This window comes from Cottoperca gobio, chromosome 21 (assembly GCF_900634415.1).
Source record: "Cottoperca gobio chromosome 21, fCotGob3.1, whole genome shotgun sequence".
NCBI classification, from domain to species: Eukaryota; Metazoa; Chordata; class Actinopteri; order Perciformes; family Bovichtidae; genus Cottoperca; species Cottoperca gobio.
In genome coordinates, this window is record NC_041375.1 from 18,441,556 (window position 1) to 18,465,611 (window position 24,056).

Here is a 24,056-nt window from a genome sequence, read left to right on the forward strand (position 1 = left end):
TCATTTGACAAACAGTGATAATCATGTAAGAATAGAATAGAATTATATTTATTTTCATTATACGCAGGTACATTTAACATATGCATGGCGTGTCGAGCCGAGCTACCGCATGAGCCCGCTATTTAGATGGATCAACATCTGCTTCAATGTTTTGGGGTATTTAAGAAGTAATGCTGTGACATATTTTGGTAACATTTAGCTTATTATTCATGTAGATATGAGAACCATAAACCACAGTCTCCTCATGTCACACCGACGGCATCTTGACTGATCATCCTCATTTCCCTCTGTCTTCTCTTCCTCATCATTTCCCTCTGTCTTCTCTTCCTCATCATTTCCCTCTGTCTTCTCTTCCTCATCATTTCCCTCTCAGCTGGAGAGAGTGGGTGTTTGATCCGGCAGAACAGTTTTATTATGTCTGGCTACAGGTCATGATCTTTCCCATAGTCTACAACTGGGTGATCATCATTATGAGGTATAAACAATGAATATCAAATAATAATAATATCTAAAGATATGACCTGTAATCTTTGGACGTCCATTGTCTGTTTTGTTATGTTTTCTCAGGACATGCTTTACTACGATTGCACTGAGCTACCTGCCTGTGTGGCTCACACTGGACTATCTGGCAGACTTCATGTATATGATTGACATGATCATCACTGTCCACACAGGTCAATGTTTTTATTGTTGAGACTTTGAAATGTAACTTTTATTAGTCACATCTAAGTCATATAAGACGTGAAATAGAAATAAACACTATACAGAAACAAATATAAAGTATTAAAGAAGCATTTAAACAATCATACCATCGACTATATAGGCATAATAAGTAAGTATGTTATGTAATATACTTGCACCTTTCTGGTCAAACAGACTACGAGACTCCAAATAGCCAAAATAGAGCCTTAAATTATTTTTATGAACAACCAATTGACATTGATATTCATATATAAGTAGAAGTGACAATCTACGCTTTAGTTTTTTTTTTTACCAGTGTATGAAGTTTACTCTGAGCTTTGTTAAACCCTGTTCTTCCCTCTCCAGGTTACTTGAATCAAGGCATCCTTATCAAGGATCTAGCGCAGCTGAAGAAGCGCTACCTGCGCTCTAAATGTTTTTTCAGGGACCTGGTGTCCTTGCTGCCCACCGACGTCCTCTACTTTGTCTTTGGCATCCAAACTCCGCTGGTGAGGATCAACCGCCTTCTGCGTATGCCACGACTCGACGAGGCCCTGGATCGCATGGAGACAAGAACCTCCTACCCCAACACCTTCCGCATCACCAAGCTCATGATCTACATCTTTGTGTTGATCCACTGGAACGCCTGTCTCTACTTTGCCCTGTCCAACTACATCGGCTTCGGAAGTGATCGTTGGGTCTACCCCAACATCACCAACCCGGAGTTTGCCTCCATGCGGCGTCAGTACTTTTACTGTTTCTGGTTCTCTGCCCAGATTTTCACCACAGTGGGAGACACCCCCCTGCCGAAAAAGGAAGAGGAGTACTTGTTCATGATCGCAGACCTGCTCATTGCTGTGCTGGTGTTTGCATCGATTGTTGGTAATGTTGGAAATGTCATCACCAGCCTAAGGGACCGTGATAATGTCTTCTTCCCTAACCACGAGCTGGTAAGAATACCTCAGTTTTTGAAATGAGTCTCCTTCCTGACAATTTCATTTCTTCTCCTGGAAAATAAGGTTTCTTCTTTTCCTCTCCCAGGTTAGGGCTTACCTGCGCAGCCATCACATTAGCAAGGAGCTTCGACAGCGTATCGACAACTGGTACCAGCATCTTCACATCAACAAGAAGATCATGCGAGAGAAAGAAATCCTGCAGCAGCTGCCCGTACACCTGAGGACCGAGATCGCTGTCAGCGTTCACCTCACCACACTCTCCAAAGTCACCATCTTCCAGAGCTGTGAGAAAAGTCTGCTGGAGGAGCTGGTGCTTAAACTAACACCTCAGGTCTGGGGGAATGCTCAAATTGTCACCTTGCCTAGTTAATCTAATACATCATAAATGCTTTCAGAAAAGAATTGTTTGAGAATAAAGAGCTTTCTCACGCCTTTTGTCTTTGAAGGTGTTCAGTCCGGGAGAGTACGTCTGCAGGAAAGGAGATGTGGGCCATGAAATGTACATCATCAAAGAGGGAAAACTTGCAGTTGTAGCAGATGACGGGGTCACAGAGTTTGCTGTGCTGAGTGAATCGAATTTCTTTGGGGAAATTAGTATCCTGAACATCAAAGGTAAGTCAAGTGTCAAGTATGTTGCTTATGGACATACAGCATTTATTAATGCATGTGGGTGGGGGGGTAATGGGCCAGTTAATGAAACAAAACAAGGCATTTTATTGTGCTTGACAAAATACACTCAGAATAGAGACTTTAGTTGAGAACAGTGCAAAAAGGTACTAGGCTATCGATGCTTCAAGCAGACATGATTTGATACCAAGAGAAGGGGAACCTTTCTGTGGTGCTTTTGCATATTTTTATTTTAAAAACATGTTTTCTTTCAGGTAACAAGTCAGGCAATCGTCGCACTGCCAACATCCGAAGCATTGGTTACTCTGACCTGTTCAGTTTGTCCAAAGAAGACCTGACAGACGTGCTTTCCGAGTTCCCTGCAGCCAAACGTCACCTGGAGGAGAAAGGCAGACAGATCCTCACAAAGATGGGCATGTTGGAGGAGAGTGGGCAGGAAAATGGAGGAGAGCCAGATACATTTGAAACCAAGATAAACAGGCTGGAGAGCAACTTGGAAATCCTGCAAACCAAACTAGCTCGACTTATGGCGGAATTAGAGTCGAGCAACCGCAAGATGCAGGCCAGGGTGGAGCAGCTGGATTGGGAGGTGGCAGCACTGGAGACTCAACTTCCAGAAGATGGGGAAGAAGGAGAAAGAGCACAGGGAAGAGGGGAAGGGGTGGGAGGGGAAGTTGGATGGGAGCGAGAAGAGGCAGAGGGAGAGGAAGAGCAGGGTTCAGATGCAAAGGTAAAAAAACAGGGACAGGGAGAAGATGGTAGTGATGTGACCAAAGAAGGTGATGGAGAGAGCACTAAAAGTACAAAGGGAGATATGGAAAGGATGGTGGAGGGAGATAAATCTGGGCTGAAAGACCCAGATGATCAGGAAAAGGAAAAAGAAGATGAAAAAAACAGAGAGAAGAGAGATGACAGACCTGGGAAAGGAGATGGAGTTGAGATTGAATCTGAAGTTGAGAAAGAAGAGAAAAGTGGAGAGAGAGATTCTGAAGAGGGGAGACAAAAGACTGAAGAAGAATCAGAAAATAGAGAGATGGAGCAGAAAGATGAAGGGGAGAAAAAATAAACAAAATGGACAATTATTTTAAATTATTTATAATTGTGTATTTTTTTCCTGTAGGAATGTGTCTGTTTTATATTAATAAAACTATTTATAACCTCAACATCTCATTGACACACTTTCTGCAATACAACCTTTTACCCCTAGATGGCAGCATTGTATTCCCCACTGTAGATCAATGTTTATCATTCAAAAGCATGGAGACTGAAAACTACTGCCAGAAGCTCTTTCAGGGACAGTGACAAATTGCAGTGACTTTCCAGGATATATACGTTATTTTCAGGAAACACTGTTCAATGTGCAAAAATAAAATGTAATCACTTGTTTTTAGATATTAGATTTTGTGATTGATTACATAACAATTTTGACTTCTTTCAAAAGTGTTTTCTAAATACATTTTACCTTGCTGAATAGTGATTTAGAAAATGATTGATGTCATGTAATTCAACCCATATTTTCCTGTATAGTAAAATGAATCCAGGTAACACCAGCTGTGAAAAGTTGTGTTGCTGTATGTGACTTTATACATATAACTGGTGCTGTAAATTATGTCCAGGGGATAAAAGTATTGTGTTCAATGTTAACATGAAGATACATACATAGTGACATATTTTAAATCACCTTTCAAAACTTAAATAAAAATAAGCTTTTTATTTATTCTTGCATAATAAGACATTATTTCCAACATGTCTTATCTGTTTTTTTAAATGTTATATTATTGTTGGGTATTTTATTTTCATTTAGTTTTTCTATTATACTATTATTCTAATTGTTTATTATTTGCCTCCTGGTTCTGCCATGTAAGTGCTGTATAATAAAGTTGATTATTATCATCATTTACTTTTGATAGTACATTTTACTGATAATACTGATAATACTTTAACTTAACTGTAACTCTACTTTTATAATGTGGTATTGCTACTTTTTACTTACTTAAAAGGATCAATTCTGAGTAAAAAACACAAACATACTAGCTTACTGTTCAACTCAGATGAATAAAACGCATGAAATGTGTCAGGTCGGCCCTTTAATGACGCACAGTTTACGTACTTCCCGGAAGTGCAGTGGGGACACAGGCCCCATCGATTCAACACAACTGCATACATAAGCATTTACTAATAATAAAGCTCGGTTTGTATATAATTTTCATGGAGTACTACCGCTAACACACATGGAGTGTCAAGAGGAAAAGCCGATCATCTATACTATGGAAAACAAGCCGATTGTGACATGTGAGTGTTTATTAAAAAGGAGACGTCTTATTTTTTCTGGTCTTGACAGTTCGCCAGCTAGCTATATTCAGCAGCTCGTTTTAGCTAAGCTAGCTGGTACCCTTATATTAAACAGCTTGGGCACGCTGCGTGTGTGTGTGTGACGAAGTGTGTCTTAATTTGTCATGGCTATAATAGTTACTTACTTACATACTACATCACTGTCTGTTCTAAATGTTCACATGGGAAACGGCATCTCTCAGCTAGCTTAGTAGCTACATTAATTAACAGGCCTAGCTAACGATATAACGTCACGGCTAGTTGCTGCAGTTTTAGGAAGGATATCACCTTGTTCCCTGATGGACAGCCACAGTTTGCTCCGTTCGCAGCGCAGACTGTAGTCGCCACATCATGTTTGGTCAGTGGGGTCATGTCGCCATTCATAAATCCCTTGGAATCTTATGTAAGCTTCTTGGAGGGGTTATTTTAGGAGCCGACTCTGGTAGTGGGTGCCAGCTTTATCTTACATCGCAGGCTGCTCCATTTTTAGGACAGAGTGGTCCAAAAGCTTCATTACTAGAGCAGACTGAAGCACTGGAAGTGAGAATATGATAGGAAAGCATAAGTGTGGCAGGTAACTGGTGGGGTTTGTTGGTGGTTTCAAAATCTATGGCACAGGTTGCCCCAAATGAGATTCAGGGAGCAGGTGTCCAAACTTAGGTGTATCTCTGTATCTCTCTGCATTTTGCATTGATGATTATATTCATAAATGAGCAATTTAGTAAACAAATAAACCCTGAAAGTTGTGTAACAAACAGATTTATAGGGCACATCCATATACCCCATTGCATCTGTAACCATGGTGTGATTCAAAGGTTTTGATTAAAGGTAATTAATTTGATAATTGCATGATAGACACAAATTAGGTCTAAGGTAGAAAAGGGCACTTGCAAGTCAGAATATGTATTAAATGTAATGTGTCAGGTTCCCATCAATCATTAATGTTTACGTTGATTTAAATCACCTGCAGACTCTACTGCTTGTGTCACTCAGATTTTGGTTCAGTTTGGTTTATCCAAAAAATGCAACTTTTGCCAAAACATTGATTTATGAATATAAACCTTGCATCAGAGTTATGAGTATACAACTCTCTGCCCCTTCTGCTTTTACTGGAGTCCCCAGCAAGATAAGCGGTGTTGCACTTTCACTACAACTTGCCGCTGTGTGTACGATTGGCTCACACGGTCACAGGGCTTATACTGGTGTTTGCTGTGCAGGGTTGTATTTGGTCTGTTTTTGATAGCCTTTTGTGAACATTCAAAGTTCAGTTTTGTTTGGACTATGCTTCAGTAGAGCTGTACTACCCTGGAAAGATGTTGAACATGAACTAACGCACACAGTGTGCACACTGACTGGTTCATGCTGAAATCACATTGAGAAAATACCACCGAATGACAGTGTGTGCTGCTGGCAGGCATGCAGTAGTAAGAGTGACCCGTTCATATGTTATTGTGTTGATTGTGCATGCAAATCACCCACATTTTCACATTCATGGCATATGATGCAGTATGTCATACGTCCGCCACACAGCAAAACTCCACACCCAGTGATGTCTTGTATCTTTACAGGTGATAAACAGCAAGGCACATTTATTAACAATGCAGTCAAATTGTCAGCATGGGGAAATGTGTTGGCCCACGCCCAGCACACTGGATTAAAATAGAGCTCACTATGAGGTGTAAGTGCTGAAGTCCGTCTTGCAGGATGTTTGAGGGTGTTTACATTAACACTGGATGAATAGTGTAGAACGAGTAGTCCTGTGCTTTTCTTGTGGCTAGCCTATTTATAAAAAGGGCTTGTTATGTGGTTCATTGGACGTGGCCCAGTTCCAGTGTAGCCGGAAAACAATTACCTCAGCCCTACAACTCTCTGTTTATTGAAATACACACAGCTACCATGGATGACAGAGTTTTAACGAGCTTGTCTGAAATGAGGCACTGGTGAACTGAGGGGCTGCTCCACAGGACTGGTGGTGATTTGGAGGATGGATCCACACAGTTTAGGAGCCAAATGTTAGAGGCTCTGTTGGTGACTGTCTGACTCTCAAACACAAATTCAGCCGTTGAGCCGAGCAACCGCAATGTAAAACCCCTCAAACTAAAGTTGAACATCAGCACCTTATTCTCATATTCATATTTACATTTTAAAAAGCAATATGGACATCTCTCCATATTGAGGAGTATAAGATGATCTGAGGAGCCGATTTAACTTTAAAGCACTGGTGCGGTGTGAGAAGCTCGCCATGGTGAAAAAGACCCAATGTTTGTCTTTCCAATAGGAACGACTGATGCAGTTTATGTTGTTGCAAGGCTTCTGTGTAGGATAGGCCCAGACTCTGTGCACTAAGGATAGGCTTAGAGAGGGTGTTGCATGCTGTGCAGATCATAAAGACCTCTGTCATAAACTATGACTACAAAGGTGATGGTTTTAAACTGCTGTGAACAAAATGACTTGTCAGTTCACTCACAGCATTTACCGGTCGGTCAGCAGAAAAGACGGATGTGGCAGTTTTTAGAAGTGAATAAATAATCAGTTCCACATTTAAAAAAAACATTATAATGAGTAGTGCTGTCCTTGACTAAAGACTTTCTCAGTTAGTAGAGTAACACTAATACGATTTTGTCGACTAATCAATTAGATGATTTCATCGACCGATCTGTAAAACTGAGTTTCTTTCTCTACAAATAGTCATGCAAATAAACCACCACTTTAAATCTTGTGTTCGCCAGAGATGTGTGTTCAGCGTGAACACAGGATGAAACCAAAATGACCAGTCAGTTGACTAATCGACTAAGAGGGTGCCGCCCTAATTATAAAGGCTGAACGATTTAGAAAGAATATCTGACCTTAATTGTGTTTTTTCTGACCATTTTGGAGGGAATGATCCTTTATGCATCACCTAACCCTCAATTTAATTTGAAAATATATTAAAATTGTCGTACTTGATTTAGAAGGATATTTTGACTCATATTTTGCCTTTTAATAAATATTGCGCCTCCTGTGATTGGGATATTGGTCTAGTCAGTTGAAGGAAATGGTTCCCTTAAATATGGGCAGGACAAGTAGAAATGTCAAATTGTTAGAAGAAAAGTATCTTTGTGTTTTAGAAAGAAGTTAGAATTTATGCTACAGACCTGGACAGCATACTTTACGTTCTAGCCCTGCTTTTCACTCGAGTTTTTGGGTATAATCTTTGTATTTACATTTGATTGATTGCAAATGAGCTTTCCGATTATGTGTAATTTGGCCCAACATAATCCCCCATGTCCCTCAATACTGAAACCTTTTAAGTATTGAGACATTTTGGAGCAAAATATCTTTTGTCTACAGTTATTTTATGAAGACATAAGAATGAGTAGATATTAGATTGAAACGCTATTTGAATTCTTAATTTCTGTCCCAAGTTTTTAAATGCTCATTGTCCTGCCCCCCCCCTTTCATCACAGGTGCTGGAGACCAGGGCTTGTTTACGTCTCTCTATACCTCATTGGCCCAGCAACTTCCCCGGGAGCCAATGGAGTGGAGGAGGTGAGTACGGCCCCCGTGAAGAATGGAAGAACACAGTGATGCATATCATTGTAAAGCTTTACATTTGTGTTGATGGGCTGCTCTTGAATTTCTGTGCACTCCCATTAATGTCATTGATAATGTTTTTGGTACAGGTGGTCAAACAGTTAACATGATTATACCATGCATTTTTTACATAACCACAGAACATGACAGTAAACGACCAGAAGCCCGTCTGAAGCGTTGTGTTGTGGTGAAGAATGAAAAATATAAAACATTGTCATCGTTTTACAGCAACAAACCGGTCTCAAACACTTGATAATATTATTAGTCAAAATGATGTAAATAAGCGTCCAATAAAGCTGCTGATCCAGTGACAGATTAGTGTTATTGTTTATTTTAGAGTTTGGCATTTGTCTAGTCCATATTTTGTCCCGCGGGCAATACAAGTAATCTTCATCGACCGTAAACAGCATATAATTGATCCTCCTCTTGCTTTCTTTCCTGTGCAGGAGTTACGGCCGTGCACCAAAAATGATCCACCTTGAAGCTAATTTTGTCCAGTTTAAAGAGGAGCTCCTCCCCAAGGACGGCAACAAGGCTCTCCTCACCTTCCCCTTCCTCCACATCTATTGGACCGACTGCTGTGTGAGTAGCTTGACACGCACACACACGCACGTTCATTATCAAACTGCGCAAAGATACAAAGATTGTAACTCAGAGTTCTTCCAAAGACACACTTCCTGTCCCAGTGGGAAAATGAAGGACTGTTCAATTAAATTCTACCCTGCTGGTAGATCAGGTGCAAAGACTCGAGTTTTAATATAGTCGAACACACAGTACAGATGATGTTATTGTGACAGTTGCATGAGTAATGATTTTATTTGTGATCATAAAAGCTCCATGTCAAATAAGACTACGCTGTAAATACGCTGCTGCAGTGAGAGTTTAAATGGCTGTTTTATTGTCATTATCATTGAGTTGTCTGAGACCATAAATATAAAGATGCATCAGTAAGAACACGTTTATTGTGCGATCAGATACGTTTCCATACAAACTGATTAATCATTGAGCGCTACCGGCAACACAAGTCTGCTTTTTAACGTTGCTGCCACTTTTTATGTCTAAAAAGTCAAAAAGAATAACACAGAATCTTTGATTTTTGTACATCCTGTGTGTTCTGGAGGAGAGGCGATGTCTGCTTGTCTGCCCTCTACGAATAGATGAGTACTTATGGGCATCAAATGAGCAAAAATAGGTCACAGACAGCTCTGTATGCAAGATTTGATGTAAGATTTGATGTAAGATTTGATGTCGGAAAATAGCATTTTTAAATGCATCTTAAGTTGTAGAGCGTTTTTTAAAAGCTCAGTTTTATGGAGTGAAAAATATCTGATTTGTGCGGACGGAAGAAGAGAAGAATATGTTTTCAAATGTATCTGCGATGTTGTATACATGGTCTTACTTGATGCGTTTTAGGAGCCTGCAGTCACCAGCCTAAATTGAACTTGACATCTGCTTTGCAAGACTGCTGCTTAGGGAAAGCAGGCGGGAGGGAAGCAGGAACCTGCTGCTGCTGACTGAGCAGCTGGTTAGTTTAAGGAAGTGCTGTCATCAGCGCGTGACTCATGACATTTCTTCGGGACTATGCCTGTAGTGTGGGTGTAGTGAGCCTGTTTGTGTTTGCAGTATGGACACAGTCTTACAATTCAATACACCAGACCTGCAATAAAGACTGCCTTTGTTGAGACTTCGTAGGACGGTGAATCACCACGTCATTGATAAACAACTCTTGTTTTGCAAAGAGTTTTGGAAGGCTTAAAATGAAAAACACAAAGAAAATAAAGAAATCTGACCTGTTTTTTTAATTTGTGCACAAATAATTAAAAACAAATCCAAAACTCAAAACACACAGGCTCATACTTCCCCTTATCTATAAGCAGCACAGGTTGTATCAGATTGTCCAGTTTCCCTTTACCAGTCCTTTCTCACTAGCACGTCACTGCATAGTTTTACAAATCATGACACCCCGAGTGTGTCTTATAGGCTTTTCACTCTGCATATCCTTTGCCCTGGACTAAGAGTTGGCCATTGGATAACTAAGCCCCTTTTTCACACACACACACACACACATTAGGGTGAACCTAAGCCCAGAGCAAGCCGTGGGTTAAGTGTTGTAACAAAGCTAAATGGAGATTGAGGAAAATGCCAGTCTTAACGGTGTAAGCGGACTGTGCGTGGCAGCGAGTTAGGGCTGCAGCTTCACACTGCCTGACTGTGTTGCAGATGGTGAGGACAGTTGGGCTGTGCGGTAAACAAACATTGAGCTGCGACGGGCCGGCTATAAAACCACAGTGCACCCTGTCACATCTGTATTTATATGTAAATAATGTAAATTACAGGCAATTATTTGACTGCTAAAATAAAAACATTGTTCACATGCAGCAACCAAAGCAGAAAAGACACTCAGCTGTAGGAGGCAGTGGCTAATAAGTCATTTCTATGAATACGTGAGTGCATGTGCAGTGTGACTCATATGATCACCAAGATTCACTTCCAAAACATTGTGAAACACCCCGGTCTTCAGCTCCGCCCCCTGCCACTGGACACTGTTACATAATAACTGACTCGTCTTATTACATCCCACCTCTACTCAGTAAAAAAACAAACCGTACCCACAAGTAGCAAACATCCCAGTCACAGCATTCAGCGGTCTACAAGTTAAGGGACATTTCTGTATTCTTCAAGGAGAAGTGTCGTTCTAAAAAACTCCAGAGAGGTCACTTGTTGGCGGAAAACAATGGTGGAAATATGAGTGAGCCGGAAGTTGGGGAAAGGAGTGCCGGGAAGAGTTGGTGTTAGCTTAGTGTTATCTAGAAATATTTTCAATGTCATGGTTGAATATTTAGCTGATTTTGAAAATGTGGATGTGGCCTAACTCTCCTGTGAGATTTTAGAAGAAGACTTCTCCTTGAGCAAGACTTGGTTAGACACAATAACAAACAGACTGGATCAAAAGGTGAAGACATTTATTTTTAAATGTCTCTGTTGGGTCCTTTTCACAAGGTTGTCAGACACTTATAATAACACTCCTGTCGGTGCACTTTTAGCGGACGTACATTGAAGGTGCGCAATTGCCCGGGAGGATTACATTGTCGCTCAATACTGGACCAATTTCATAAAAAGTTTATGCCCATTAGACACAAACACACGGGAAAATAGGATCCTGGTTTCCCTTTTTAGTTATCATGAAATGCAGGCCTTGCTGGTCACTTAAAGGAGAAGTATTATGGGAGTTCACGTGAGGCAATCGGAGAGAGAGAGAGAGGATGATTCCCGCTGTAATGATCGTTTTATTTTTTCTTGATTTGTAGGACACAGAGGTGTATAAGAGCACGGTGAAGGAGGACATGATGCGCTGGCAGAACAGCTTACGGACTCATAGCTCAGCAGACTGGGTCATCATCGTCGTGGAGACCAACGATACTAAGAAGAAGAACAAGACCAACATCCTGCCTCGGTCGTCCATCGTGGACAAGATCCGCAGCGATTTTTGCAACAAGCAGAATGACAGGTGAGGACACGAACATGTTCTCACAGCAGGCAACATAAGCGAGACTATAAGAAACCATGTTGATTCAACTGTCCCTGAGAATATAAAGGTTATTCCCCTTTGGACGCAGGTGTGTGGTGCTGTCAGATCCTCTGAAGGACTCGTCTCGCTCTCAGGAATCTTGGAATTCTTTGCTGCTCAAGCTGCGAACTCTCCTGCTCATGTCCTTCACTAAGAACCTGGGGCGCTTTGAAGACGACATGCGAACGCTCCGAGAGAAACGCACCCAGCCTGGCTGGAGCTTCTGTGAATACTTCATGGTCCAGGTACATAGAAAACGTTAGGCGTGCGTCTGCACAGAAAGAGAACTAGAGGATGTGCCATGGCTGAAGCTGACTGAAACTGCAAACTTGCAAAGCCTCTTCACTTAAATTACAGATTTTATATTCACCGTTTCTGTATCTTTAAATACAGAAAATGACATTAAACCAATCTCAGAGTGACTTAACCCCGCCCTGTTTGCAGTTGTGGATTACAGTGCTTAAAGCCCCTTTCCCACTGGACAAAAAAACCCACCAACAACAACTTGTTATTGCACAAAGAATTAATCTGCTCTTCTTAAAGCTTCCAGACTCCATTGAAGGAAATAGTAATTTTTACCTTGTAAAGTACAATTCATGAGAGCCCGACAGAAACTACATAAAATGAAATCTGTTTAAAAAACCTGCCTATACGCACAATTTTTTGGGGAAAAGTACATAAGTGTCACAGTTCAGTTGAGTCTCATATGTCAGTGTGTGATGTGTGTGTGTGTGTGTGTGTGTGCAGGAGGAGCTGGCGTTTGTTTTTGAGATGCTGCAGCAGTTTGAAGATGCCTTGGTCCAGTATGATGAACTAGATGCTCTTTTTACCCAATATGTCCTTAACTTTGGAGCTGGGGGTAGGTAACCAATGGTTGGCTTCAATACAGCAAGCACAAATTAAGATGAGCATTTTGTGTTTCCAAGATCAAAGGTCCATTCTGGTTTTGTTTTTTGTCTGACACGTGTGCTTCGATCCACAGATACAGCCAACTGGCTCGGCTCATTCTGTGCCCCAGTGCGCAGCTGGAGCGGCCTGCTGCTTCGGCGACCCATCGACATGGAGAAGAGGGACGGGATCCAGCGCGGGGAGGCCAGCCTGTTGGATCTGAGGAGCTACCTGTTCTCCCGCCAGTGCACCTTACTCATCTTCCTGCTGAGGCCCTGGGAGGTCACTCAGAGAGCCCTGGAGCTGCTGCACAACTGCGTACAGGAGCTACGCCTACTGGAGGTAAACAGACATGTTTTTATCATGTATTTATACTGTAATCAACATGTACTTTATAAGCTCTTCAGACTCTGTAGCCAATTATAGAAAAAGCAAAACATTTATACTTCATATTTAAAAATATGGACAGCTCTACATCCTAAATGAATCATATTTCACAGAAGCTAAACAAGTTCATCTCACTGGCAACATGAAATGTTCATTTAGGGAATGTGTAGACCTCACTAGACCACAGATTAGGGGTTACCCACAAGCATCATAATCCATATTGTGATGGATGGACAACAAAGCTACGTTGAAAACCTAAACATTGTCATTCATCATAATGCCGTGCGTTGTTGTTCAGGTGTCGGTGCTGGAGGGGGCACTTGACTGCTGGGTGTTTCTCAGCTGCTTGGAGGTCCTGCACAGGATCGAGGGCTGTTGTGATCAGGCCCAGTTAGCTGCAAACTGCTCCCATACTGTTGGGCTCTGGGCGTACGCGACTGACAAGGTAACAAAACGTACTGAATCCTGTAGCTTTTGCTTTGATCACGTGTGTATATGTGTCAAAGCAAGCAGTCAATAAATAAATACAATTCTTTATTCTTGTTCCTTTTGGCGTTCTCCAGCTGAAGTCCCTGGGGGAACTGTGTGGCCTGGTGTCAGAGAAGGGACCCACGTCTGAGGACCTGAACAGGACTGTGGATCTGCTGGCCGGACTGGGGGATGAGAGGCCTGAGACTGGTGAGTTTCCAGACTCTGCTGTGAAAAGTCCCACTGGGGGGCAATGAGAAGCTAATTTCAAGTTTACAGGCGTCCCGACCACTCGCATTGATGAAGTCATGGATTTAGATTTTCACAGAACAGTTGGGCATCTTTGTTTGGTCGTCTTGTTTGTTGCCTGTAGCTTTTGCAATGTGACCGGCCAGCTGTTTCAGGACTGACTGGATGTCTCACGAGCCTGGTTTGATCTGTGATTAGTGCAGCTTCTCTTCATTGTTTGCCTCTTCTTTTTATTTTCTTTGAAAATACCAGTCTAGCAAAACTTGGAAGAACCAGTTCAAAGTTTTTACCCGACATATACAGTACGTGTAATGTTTTAAAAAATGTTTTGGATTACACATAGAGTGTATAGGAGTGTAAGGAAATGTACACGTTTCAGCTTTCAACTGCAGACGTAAAGCAACGTCTCTGTTAGTCTAAGTTGTCACAAGTTATTTGAAGTCTGCTTGGTGAGTTACGGCCTCCATGGTTGGAATTTGCTTTTCACTGACAGAAGTGCGAGTCATTTTGATTTAAGGTGTAATGGAAATTCTCTTATTTGAAAGACAATGAATAAACTTCCTGTTCCTTGTTGTAACTGTGTCTTCCTCTACAGTCAGCAGTTTGCAGAGCCCTTACAAAAAGCTGAAAGAAGCCTTGTCGTCTGTGGAAGCTTTTGAAAGGCACTATCTTGTAAGTCAATTTCTTGCTACAGCTTTGTGATTTATTTCAGTAGTTTGCAAAGCAGGAAGTTAACACACATTCTCTGATCTGTTCCAAAACTGAAAGTTTTTTTTTTCTCCCCCCTGATGTAACCTCCTTGAAACCTCAGTGGAAACAATTGATTATCTTTCGCCTCTCTTCTTCCCTTTCACCCTCTTTCCCCTCCTCCACCACCTTGTTGACCACGTATTGCATCAGGAACTCTCTCACGCTGCTATGGAGATGTACCGGGCCATCGACCGGCTGAGGTCTGCCAGACTGGTAGGAAAAAGCCTGGCTGAGTTCTACATGTAAGTTCCCGTTGGATACACATGTGACCCTCGCTCTTAAGCATCCACGCTGGTGTTTTCAGTTATTCTGGCGGATTGGGCATCTTCTCCAGAGCTGTCAATCAGTCGCTGCTCGCTAACACCCACACACACTCCTGAGGAAATGTCTAATCTCGCAGAATAATTGAAAACACTGATGTGTTACGATGGGTGTGACGGGTTTAAAAATGAAAGTGCATTGCATTTACTACAGTCATCAGGCAGTGACGGGTTTCTTCTTGCTGTGTTAAGACATGTTGCAGATTGAAGTGGGTTGAAAGAGTAATCAGAACCCTTAACACAAACGCGTGAGGTCTCACAGCATACGGTAAAGAAAACAAAACGGGGCCTGCTATTGGCCGATCTTTGTTAGATACAGATCATACCATCAGCAAAACAGAAGCATAGTTCAATAATCTGTGTTCACAGCAGATGTCGGCCTTTAAATATATTTTGATTAGCAAAATAATACCTTTTTAAAAAAAGAGTAAAGTTTAAGATTTGTTTATGCCAAGTGACGGTACAGTCTCATACTGTACGATATAGATAATACCTTTACTTTGGTCTTTAAATGAGAGTTTATTTCACTTCTAAGTGGCATTAAAATGTTTGTGGACAAGCCAACATCCTGTCAGGGATCTATGTGCCTTTCTGTAGATACTGTACGTAAAGCAATGTGATGTGTGTGTTTATTAGGAAGAAGGGGGACCCTGAGAAGGCAGAGACCTTCTTACAGGAAGCTCTGAAGTCGTACGTGTCAGAGGGATGGAGCCTCCCTGTCACTCACACCAGGAAACAGATTGCCGAGTGTCAGAAACTGCTGGGCAGAACTGAAGAGTATCCTTCCAAACACGTACGCCAAGAATAGCCATGAGACCAATCAACGGCCAAATATGTCAATTTTACAGTAGAGCCAAAGTTGAACTGTAAGTGGAGATATCTGTCGGGGTTTAGTGGCATATAAAGCTGTTTTAAATTGTATAAACTGTTTAAATAGTGCTTTAATTTAGAGAAGAAATCCAGTAATCAGCTTTGAGATTGTTCTGTCGTATTCTGGCCCATTGGGGAGTTAACAAAGGGTTCCTGCGTTCACCTGATAGACGTGTTGTTCTTGCACTAATTGCACTGTAGTGTTTGGTTTTCCTTTACAAGCCGCCGCAGCTACTTGCAAACCAGTGCCTTGTTGGCTGGTGATGTGAATCTGACCACGGAGGAGAGGGAGCACTTTTGTCAAGAAATTCTGACTTTTGCCGGCAAATCCGAAGATCAGTGTAAGTGATCATGTTCATTACAAGATTACAACACACAACAATGCTTTTAGACAACCTCAGTAGAAATTGCTCTCAACTTGTTTCACTACAGTTTATCCACTTCTAAATGATGTATAAATACAGTCTGAATGTGAGTTTTTCTTTAGCTCCAAGCTTGTCCATAGTTTTCTTCTCTCAGCATATGAATCATCACTTGCGTACCCATTCCTCAGCTGTAAACATCCACAGTGTTTGTCTTGTTGTCTTAAACAGCACAAATCTTCTACTTCAATAACACCAAATGTTGTTTTCTTCCTCCACAGCTCAAAAAGTGACTCTCAGCATGGGGGTTTTTTCTCAACTCACGCGGCTACAGTTCCTTCCAGCCACAGCCTCTGTGCACTCTGGAGCCGTCCTGCAGGTGGAGCTGACTATACGATGTTTGATGCCCGTGTCGGTGCACATGCAGCAACTAGCTGCTAGCATTCACTTTGACCTGGAGCGTGCAGGGACTAATGGAAGGTCTAAGGGAGCTCCGAGACAAACGAACCCAGGGACGGTGGAGTTTAACCAGAGCAGCACATCAGCAGGTCCCTCCTCCTCAGTTGGGCCTCCTTTAGAGCTGGAGGAGATTCAGGACAGGAGTCCTTCGGACAATTCTCTCTCCTCTACAGGAGTGGTGTGTAAAAACACTCATCTGGTCATGCGGCTTCACGACAGCAACTCGCCGCCGGACACGCCCAACTGCGTCAGCCCTCCTGCCGTTACCATAAAGGAAGGAGGACAGATGCTGAAGGTGCAGGATGTAACGTTAGAGCCGGGGAATAACAGAATCATATTCACCGCACCAGTAAGAGACACTTTGCTGCTGCCGTTAAATGAAAAAACAATGACATCATTAACTATGTGTTGTGTATCTGTTGATTAAATTGATTTAGTGTTCACTCTATAAAACCTTTTAATCTCTCACTCTTGTCTTCTCTCTGTAGAGTGGACAACCAGGTACTTACACATTGCGTCAGCTGTATGCCACCGTGGGTCAGGTGCAGTTTGTGCTGCCTCATATCTACCCATCGGTCCAGTATGAAGTCTATTCTCAGGAGCCCCAACTCACCGTCGAGCCTCTCACAGGTCTGATTCTTTTTTTAATGTAATATGAGCGCTTTGAAGTTTTGCTATCTGAGGTTATGGTATTGGTCACAGTTTTGTTTGCTTGTACAACAGAGAGTTCGAGTTCAGTTACCAAATCATGTCGTCCAGTCTCACCTGATGTGTGTGTGTGTGTGTGTGTGTGTGTGTGTGGCCGTTGCTCACTGTTGTTGTGTTTCTGCTGTCAGAGCCCCTGTTGGCAGGTTTGCCTCAGATGGTGAAGTTCACTCTGCTGACGGGCCACTACACCGTGAAGAAGGGAGACGCTCTGCAGCTCAGCAACACAGACACCATGCCCATCCTGCCCTCCACCAGCTGCTCCGCCCGCATCAGCAACCCCACAGCTGGTCAGTCCACAAGTTAAAGGGTTATTTTTGATTAAATGTAATCTGGTTTCTCCGCCTTTTATTTATGGTTTTATGTATGGCTGCAACTAACGAGCATTTTCATTCGTGGTCAATCAGCCGATTGTTTTCTCGATTAACCACTTAACGGGTGGATAGTTTTGCATTTTCAGAGAGGTTGTATCTTGCCCTGTGTTCCCTACAGTCCGCCATGATGGAGTTGTTACGCAACGCCACATGTCGTTAGAAAGCTTAGAATCTCACAATCAAACCCATAACTTTGAGCCAACTCGCCTATGAAGTGTCATCATAGTCCCGCAATCAATAATACTTAAAACAAAACACTTGTGTGTCATTGCAAAAGGTCTAATAGATCGTTTCCAGTAAAAATATATCCATCTTGAACATCGTCACATTGATAAAAGCTCATGAACAGCTGTTGCAGCTGCAGTTTTATCGTCATAACCTGAAGGAATGTTTCTTGTTTACGTAATACTTATACAATCAGGTTCCTGCAGAAACCAGGTGTTGGCGTGCCGATAAACACGCCGACTGACACGAGTGCGGAGTTCTCATGGCTTCCTTTTCTGTCCCCTTCCCGTGTTCAGAGTTGGTGGGTGAAAACGCTCTGTCCATCCAGTCGTCTGAGAAGGTGACCAGCATCAGCCTGCCCGCCACCCCTCCGTACCACACCCTGGAGTTCCAGCTGGAGGTTCTGTGCATCATCCCGTCCGGGTCCGACCGGCCCGCCAACGAGAGGCTGACCAACGGGGAGGTCCGCCACCGACCACGCAGCTACAGTCATCCTGACACGCCCATGACCGCCATCGACCAGAGGGTGAGGCCGCTCAAACAAACAAACACACTTTCAGAGTGTGAGATGAGCTACAACTGACGTGGGGGAAATACTGAGGGAGGGGGGTCACATTCGTTGGTGCAGCTCATTATGTCTTAAAGGCTAGATTATCGATAGATAATCCAGAGCTGTCACGATTATGGATTTAGGGATTAACGGATTGACAGAAAATGAATCTGCAACTATTTTGATAATGAATTGAAGTCATTTTTCAAGCAAAAGAAAAAGAAGATAATTCTCAAATGTCAGGATTTGCAGCTTTTCTTGATCCCACATTATAGTAAACTTAATATTTTGGCCTTTGGTGCTGTTGGATAGACCAAACAAGACGTTTGATTTGTTTTCAAAGATATCGTGATGGCCATTTTTCACTGTTTTCTAATGAACCAAACAATAAATCGCTTAATTGAGGAAAATAATCTGCAGATGAATCTGTAATTAGTTGGTTGCTCATTGTAATTGTGCTAATCAGCTGTTTGGTTACAAGATACTTAAAGAGATTTGATCGTAAAGTCTTGCTGGTGTTGTCCACAGATGTCTATCGACTGTCCTTGGTCGATCTACTCCACGCTGCTTGCCCTCACCTTCTACATCCCCTTCAAGACCAAACACTCTCTGCTTTCTGCTGGTAACAGGTGAGCCTCCATTCTCATGGCCATACCTGTATGTGTCACAAATAACAATAACATTCCCCGACTCGTTCGTACGCATGTCTGATCCGCGACCTTTGACCCTGGCCCCACAGGAAGTACATCCAGGTGTGTGTGCAGAACATGTCAGATGTGAACTTCACGCTGGAGGAAGTGAAGCTGACGGAGAAGCAGCACACATCACTGGAGCTGCAGTCCCTCAACACTAAAACTCAACAGGTGAGCAGAAGAAAACACGGTGGATCGGTAGATGGCTTCCTGTATACAACTTAAAAATAGTAATTATGAGAAAATATTAGAAATTAGAAGGATCGGTTCTTCTATGTGGGGATATATATGAAAATATATATTTCTTCAGTTTCAGCCTCCCATATAGAGGGAGCTGAGCCTAAAGATGAAGCTCTTGATTTACCAGTAGATGTCTTTTGTGAGTCGGTAGTGACAGAAATAATTAATTGTGTTTACAAGCAGCCGAAATGTGCTGAGCCGTTGGGAGAGGAGCTCACATATCAAGAGGAATGGATTTAAAGTTATATATTAATAACTTACAGAAACATTGCGTGCAATAGTCCACCTCCTCTTCTGTCTGTCTCTCCCTCTCTCACACACACACACACGCACGCACACACACACACACACACACACACACACACACACACTGCGAGCCGCGGCCCAAAATCTGCTTGTCTCTGTCCTTAGTCCTGACGATTGAGCTACTATAATGCAATAAGTTGGTGGTTTGCGGGTCGGGCGTTGCACATTGGCTCTTATAATGGGTCGGGTGGGTGTGGGTAATAAAACAACCCTAACCCTGACTAGTATCCGACAAATCTGTCAAAATGATCTACCCATTCTTACCGACAGAAACGGGAGAAATAGATTTTACAGTTTTACATTTGATTTATTTCTTCAGTTCAATTTTGGGTGCATCCACATCAGTGTGAACTCTGGCTGCTAATGAACACCAACCACTAATTAATATTCATGTCTGGTGTGTGTTTTTGTGCAGCTTGTGTGCAGTAAGCACAGTTTGTTCTGCCTGTGGGAGGTGAGGTGGAAGGACGACCTGCCCTCCTGTCTCCAGTGTGTCTTCTCTGCAAACTTCTCTCCGCTCAAACAAGACGTCTCTGCCTTCAAACCCTTCCACTACCAGTTCCAGCTCGAGAGAGTCACCGTAAGTCCATTTAAAAATGTACTTTGTTCCTTTGCCTTATGAGTGAAGCTGTAATCGTGTCAGTTGCTCAAATATCGATTTTAATAACTGAAAATGTTGCTAATATTGTATGAAGAGACTCAGGATGCTCTACTATGTTGTGAGGTTTTCTACATGATCTAAGCACTCGTTCCCCACCATGAATAACTGTTTGTTATTAACAGACGCTGTACAGTGTGAGAGCTGAGATCTTGCCTCCTGCTGGTGAGCAGAACTGTCGCTCCGGTTTCCTCTGCGGGCTGGAGGTTTGTATAACACGACTGACTGAACCTGCAGAGGGAGAGATGGCAGAGGACAGCAAGACTGACACTGATGGCCTCAAAACCACCAAACTCATGTATGAAGGTACGTGAGAGGAAGGGATTTATTAATCAGTCTATTAAGTCTTTTCTCAAAAAACATGGATATTTAAAATGTTTGAAATGTGAATACAAACATCAAAGTTAAGCTCTGTATGCACTGGTGTTTTTTGATACAAACTAAATGATTAAATAAAAACGTTCTGAAATTTAATCATTATCCTTTTTTTTTTTTTATTAAAATCAAATACTCAAATGACCATTCCAAATATTCTCCAGAAATGTGCCAATAACCACATACTTTACCAGTATGAGCAACTATTTTATATATAAATAATCGGTTAGATGAAAGTAATAATTGATTTGTTAACCATTAAAGAAGATATTCATTTGTATGCAGACAAAAATGAAAGTAAAAAAATCTACACAAATATTCTAGGAGTACCGTAATTTTCGGACTATAAGCCGCACCTGACTATAAGCCGCAGACGCTAAATTGACTAATTTGTACATATATAAGCCGCACTGGGCTATAAGCCGCAGACGCTAAATTGACTGACGTGTATGTAGCCGGTCTGTAGCTGACACCACGATCGACTCTGCGTTGTGTTGTGTAGAACCAGGAAATAACGATGGAGAACTTCTGCCTGTTCAATCAGCATTTATTGTCTCTGACCGTTGGTGTTTTCCTTAATTTGTCCATAAATTACCGTTGAAACAGAAGAAACACATGGAAGTCATCATCATACGGTAACTCCACAGTCGGGGTTTTTGGACATGCACCCCTCTCTTCAGCGTATCCTTCTTTCCGTCTCCCGAAAAAGTGGCGCGAACCCCCAGAAAGTGCCGGTTTCAGGAGTATCAACATAAAAGCATATTTAACAAAATAAGACTCCTCGAAAAAAATTTTCCATAATGAGGGTGTCTCACACACTGCCTCGCTCTCGTAATGTCCGTCTGTCTCTCGTACCACTCGCTACTTTTGCGCGCTCTTTCCCTGCATCCGGTGGACTGTAACCTGTAAAATCCATAGATTTAGGAATTCCCCTAGTGGCCGTTAGCTGTAAAAATCCATAGATAAGCTGCACCGTTATATAAGCCGCAGGGTCGCAAAATGGGGAAAAAGTCGCGGCTTATAGTCCGGAAATTACGGTAGATATATTTGTATAAGTATGCATGTGTTCATATTTACATTTTTGTGTGTGTGTGTGTATGTGTGTGTGTGTGTGTCCACAGTGGCTGACAGCAGCAGTAACTGGGCGGTGTGCGGGAAGAGTTCAGGGATGGTGTCGATGCCTATGACGGCCAACGCCACCCACAAGGTGCAGATCGAGGTGATGCCTCTGTTTGCAGGACACCTGCCCTTCCCCAAGATCAAAGTGCTGAAGTACCTGCCTCACACTGCAGCAGTGGCCATTCAACCAGACCCTGGTAAGACCCCCCCCCCCCAGGACAACAATAATAAAAAGTAAAATCTGTCATTGTATCAAATGTTCTTTCTCATCCTGTGGACGCTCAGTAATTAGTTTGTTTCTTGCCATCTTCAGACAGCTGCGTGGAGAACGACAGTCTGTCCCTGCTGGACAAGGTGCTGGATGACCAGGGGGACACGGCAAGCATCCGCAGCCGTGGCAGCGTGCACTCCGTGGGCAGCGGTGACCAGCAGCAGAAGGGCGTGGCCATGCCGCGTCTGGAGCCCTTTAACCCGGGACAGGTGTTCAACCACAGCCACACACGGCAGGTGCTGGTGCTGCCCGCCGCCGACGACCACATCATGGAGGTCAACGCTACATGACCCTGGTGGCAAGAACGCCCGCCTCCTTCTTAAAGAACTGAACCCCGGCCCTGGATGGACTCTGCTGAGCTTTTGCTCTGGGGCAGATCGGGTCCGTGAGTCCCTGTCGTAGACCGCTGCAGGTTGCCGGCATGGACTCACCCCTAAGCATGAAACGTTCACATCACTGGAGACATTACGGACTTAGACGCAGTGAAGAGCCAATGACATCTGCTGATAAAATTTAAATAAAGATTTTTCTTTGCCATACTTTGTACATAGCTCATTGGATGGATTTATAGTTATAAATATATATATATATATATATATATATATATATATATATATATATGGACTGATCATTCAGATCGGCGCCTGTCCTGCTCCTTCAAACTGAAGAAAAACAGTCCTGATTGTCCCATGATGCACCAAAGCCCTAGATGTGTGTACGCCTCGATCAGCTTCTCAAGTACTGCAAGTTTGACTGAGTGTGTCCAGCTGTGAGTGCTGTTCCTGTTCCTCTCAAGCAGTCATCGTTTTTACAATTGAGACTTTTGCCTTCTATGATTACGTTCTAGTTGCTGAAATATTACAGAAGTCAAAACAGGGAGGGTTAGAGTTTAATGCATCTCTGGAGACGTATCCATTATCCTGTCAGACTCTTCTGTCCTGCGAATACAAGAAACAGAATCTTAGTTCTGGGACCGAACTACAAAGTATCAGTTTGATAATTGGCCCATAATGATCACGAGCCCAGCATTTAGACCGTTGTAACGTTGTCATGTGGAGTTGAGTTGCCTCTGGCATCCTTTTTTATTTTCTTAACAACGATGTAAAAAGAGTTTCAAATGGCTAAAATAGAAATTAAAAAAGGATTTAAATCAAATAATTGGCTTTGAACTATTTCCTGTAATGACGTTTTGTTTAGATAATGCATTATAACATCTAAAACTTAAAATATTCATGATGCACCATGTACATTATTATACTATATTCTGTATTCTAAACATCTATAAGTTTACAGAAAAGACAATAGTTGTACCTGCAGGACAGAAAAGGTTTCAGTGATTATGGACGTATCTTAAAAAAATGCAGTAAGATTTATTGAATAATTGTATTTGTTGTTCAACAAACTTATTTACTGAGGCTAACATCAGCTCAAAACTCTCAAATGTAAAACCATTGATGACGCGATAGTTTCAGGCGGAGTGTAGCGGTGTGTGTATCTGTTCAGCTGTAGTTGTGAGCGTGTGTGTGTGTGTGTGTGTGTGTGTGTGAGAGTGTGTGTGTGTGTGTGATCAGGTGAGATCAGCCAGTGCACATTATTGTCTATCTATTGTCTTACCTTTATCAGTGGATTGTTCATATACAGCGTGTGTATATTTATTCTGTGGGTGTGTGTGCGTCGCCAAATCCGTATCCGAGCTATGCACACATACTGTTAGGTGTTGAATAGATTAATGAAATAAGTCATTATTGGATTTATTCATTCATTTATTTCAGAGGATGAATGTCAGCTACTTCGTGCCCCCACCCCCCCCCCCCCCCCCCCCCCCCCTCTTCCTTCCCCCCCCCCCGGCGCACACACACACAGTGTAACTACAGCCTCCTGCTCTTCTTTGACCACTGTATATACTGATCTGTAAATAATGATTCAAATCAAAATCATCTTTGATTGCCAACTATATTAAAGAAAATCATTGGAACTGACTCTGTGGTTTTTATAACTTATAACTTTATTGTTTTAAGAACTACTACTAGTAATACCGGATGTCTTTACTGC

The 24,056-nt window shown here is 42.4% G+C and overlaps 2 protein-coding genes across 2 annotated transcripts; both read left to right on the forward strand.

Annotated features, from left to right (window-relative positions):
- The first annotated feature begins 416 nt into the window (after positions 1 to 416).
- On the forward strand, positions 417 to 3,498 carry cnga4 (cyclic nucleotide gated channel subunit alpha 4). The gene is made up of 7 exons (XM_029459403.1): positions 417 to 475; positions 568 to 674; positions 1,048 to 1,631; positions 1,723 to 1,968; positions 2,084 to 2,249; positions 2,519 to 2,994; positions 3,472 to 3,498. The coding sequence occupies exons 1-7, from the start codon at positions 432 to 434 to the stop codon at positions 3,496 to 3,498; spliced, it is 1,650 nt and encodes a 549-aa protein (XP_029315263.1). The 5' UTR covers positions 417 to 431.
- Positions 3,499 to 4,365: 867 nt separating this feature from the next.
- Positions 4,366 to 23,979, forward strand: trappc10 (trafficking protein particle complex subunit 10). The gene is made up of 23 exons (XM_029458903.1): positions 4,366 to 4,556; positions 8,042 to 8,123; positions 8,615 to 8,750; positions 11,477 to 11,676; positions 11,786 to 11,981; positions 12,484 to 12,595; positions 12,719 to 12,966; positions 13,310 to 13,456; positions 13,575 to 13,689; positions 14,324 to 14,400; positions 14,629 to 14,720; positions 15,435 to 15,575; positions 15,900 to 16,009; positions 16,312 to 16,838; positions 16,978 to 17,119; positions 17,326 to 17,484; positions 18,090 to 18,319; positions 18,872 to 18,972; positions 19,083 to 19,206; positions 19,997 to 20,161; positions 20,365 to 20,545; positions 21,736 to 21,930; positions 22,047 to 23,979. Exons 1-23 carry the CDS (start codon positions 4,496 to 4,498, stop codon positions 22,292 to 22,294), a joined length of 3,789 nt encoding a protein of 1,262 aa, XP_029314763.1. The 5' UTR covers positions 4,366 to 4,495; the 3' UTR covers positions 22,295 to 23,979.
- Positions 23,980 to 24,056: the final 77 nt, after the last annotated feature.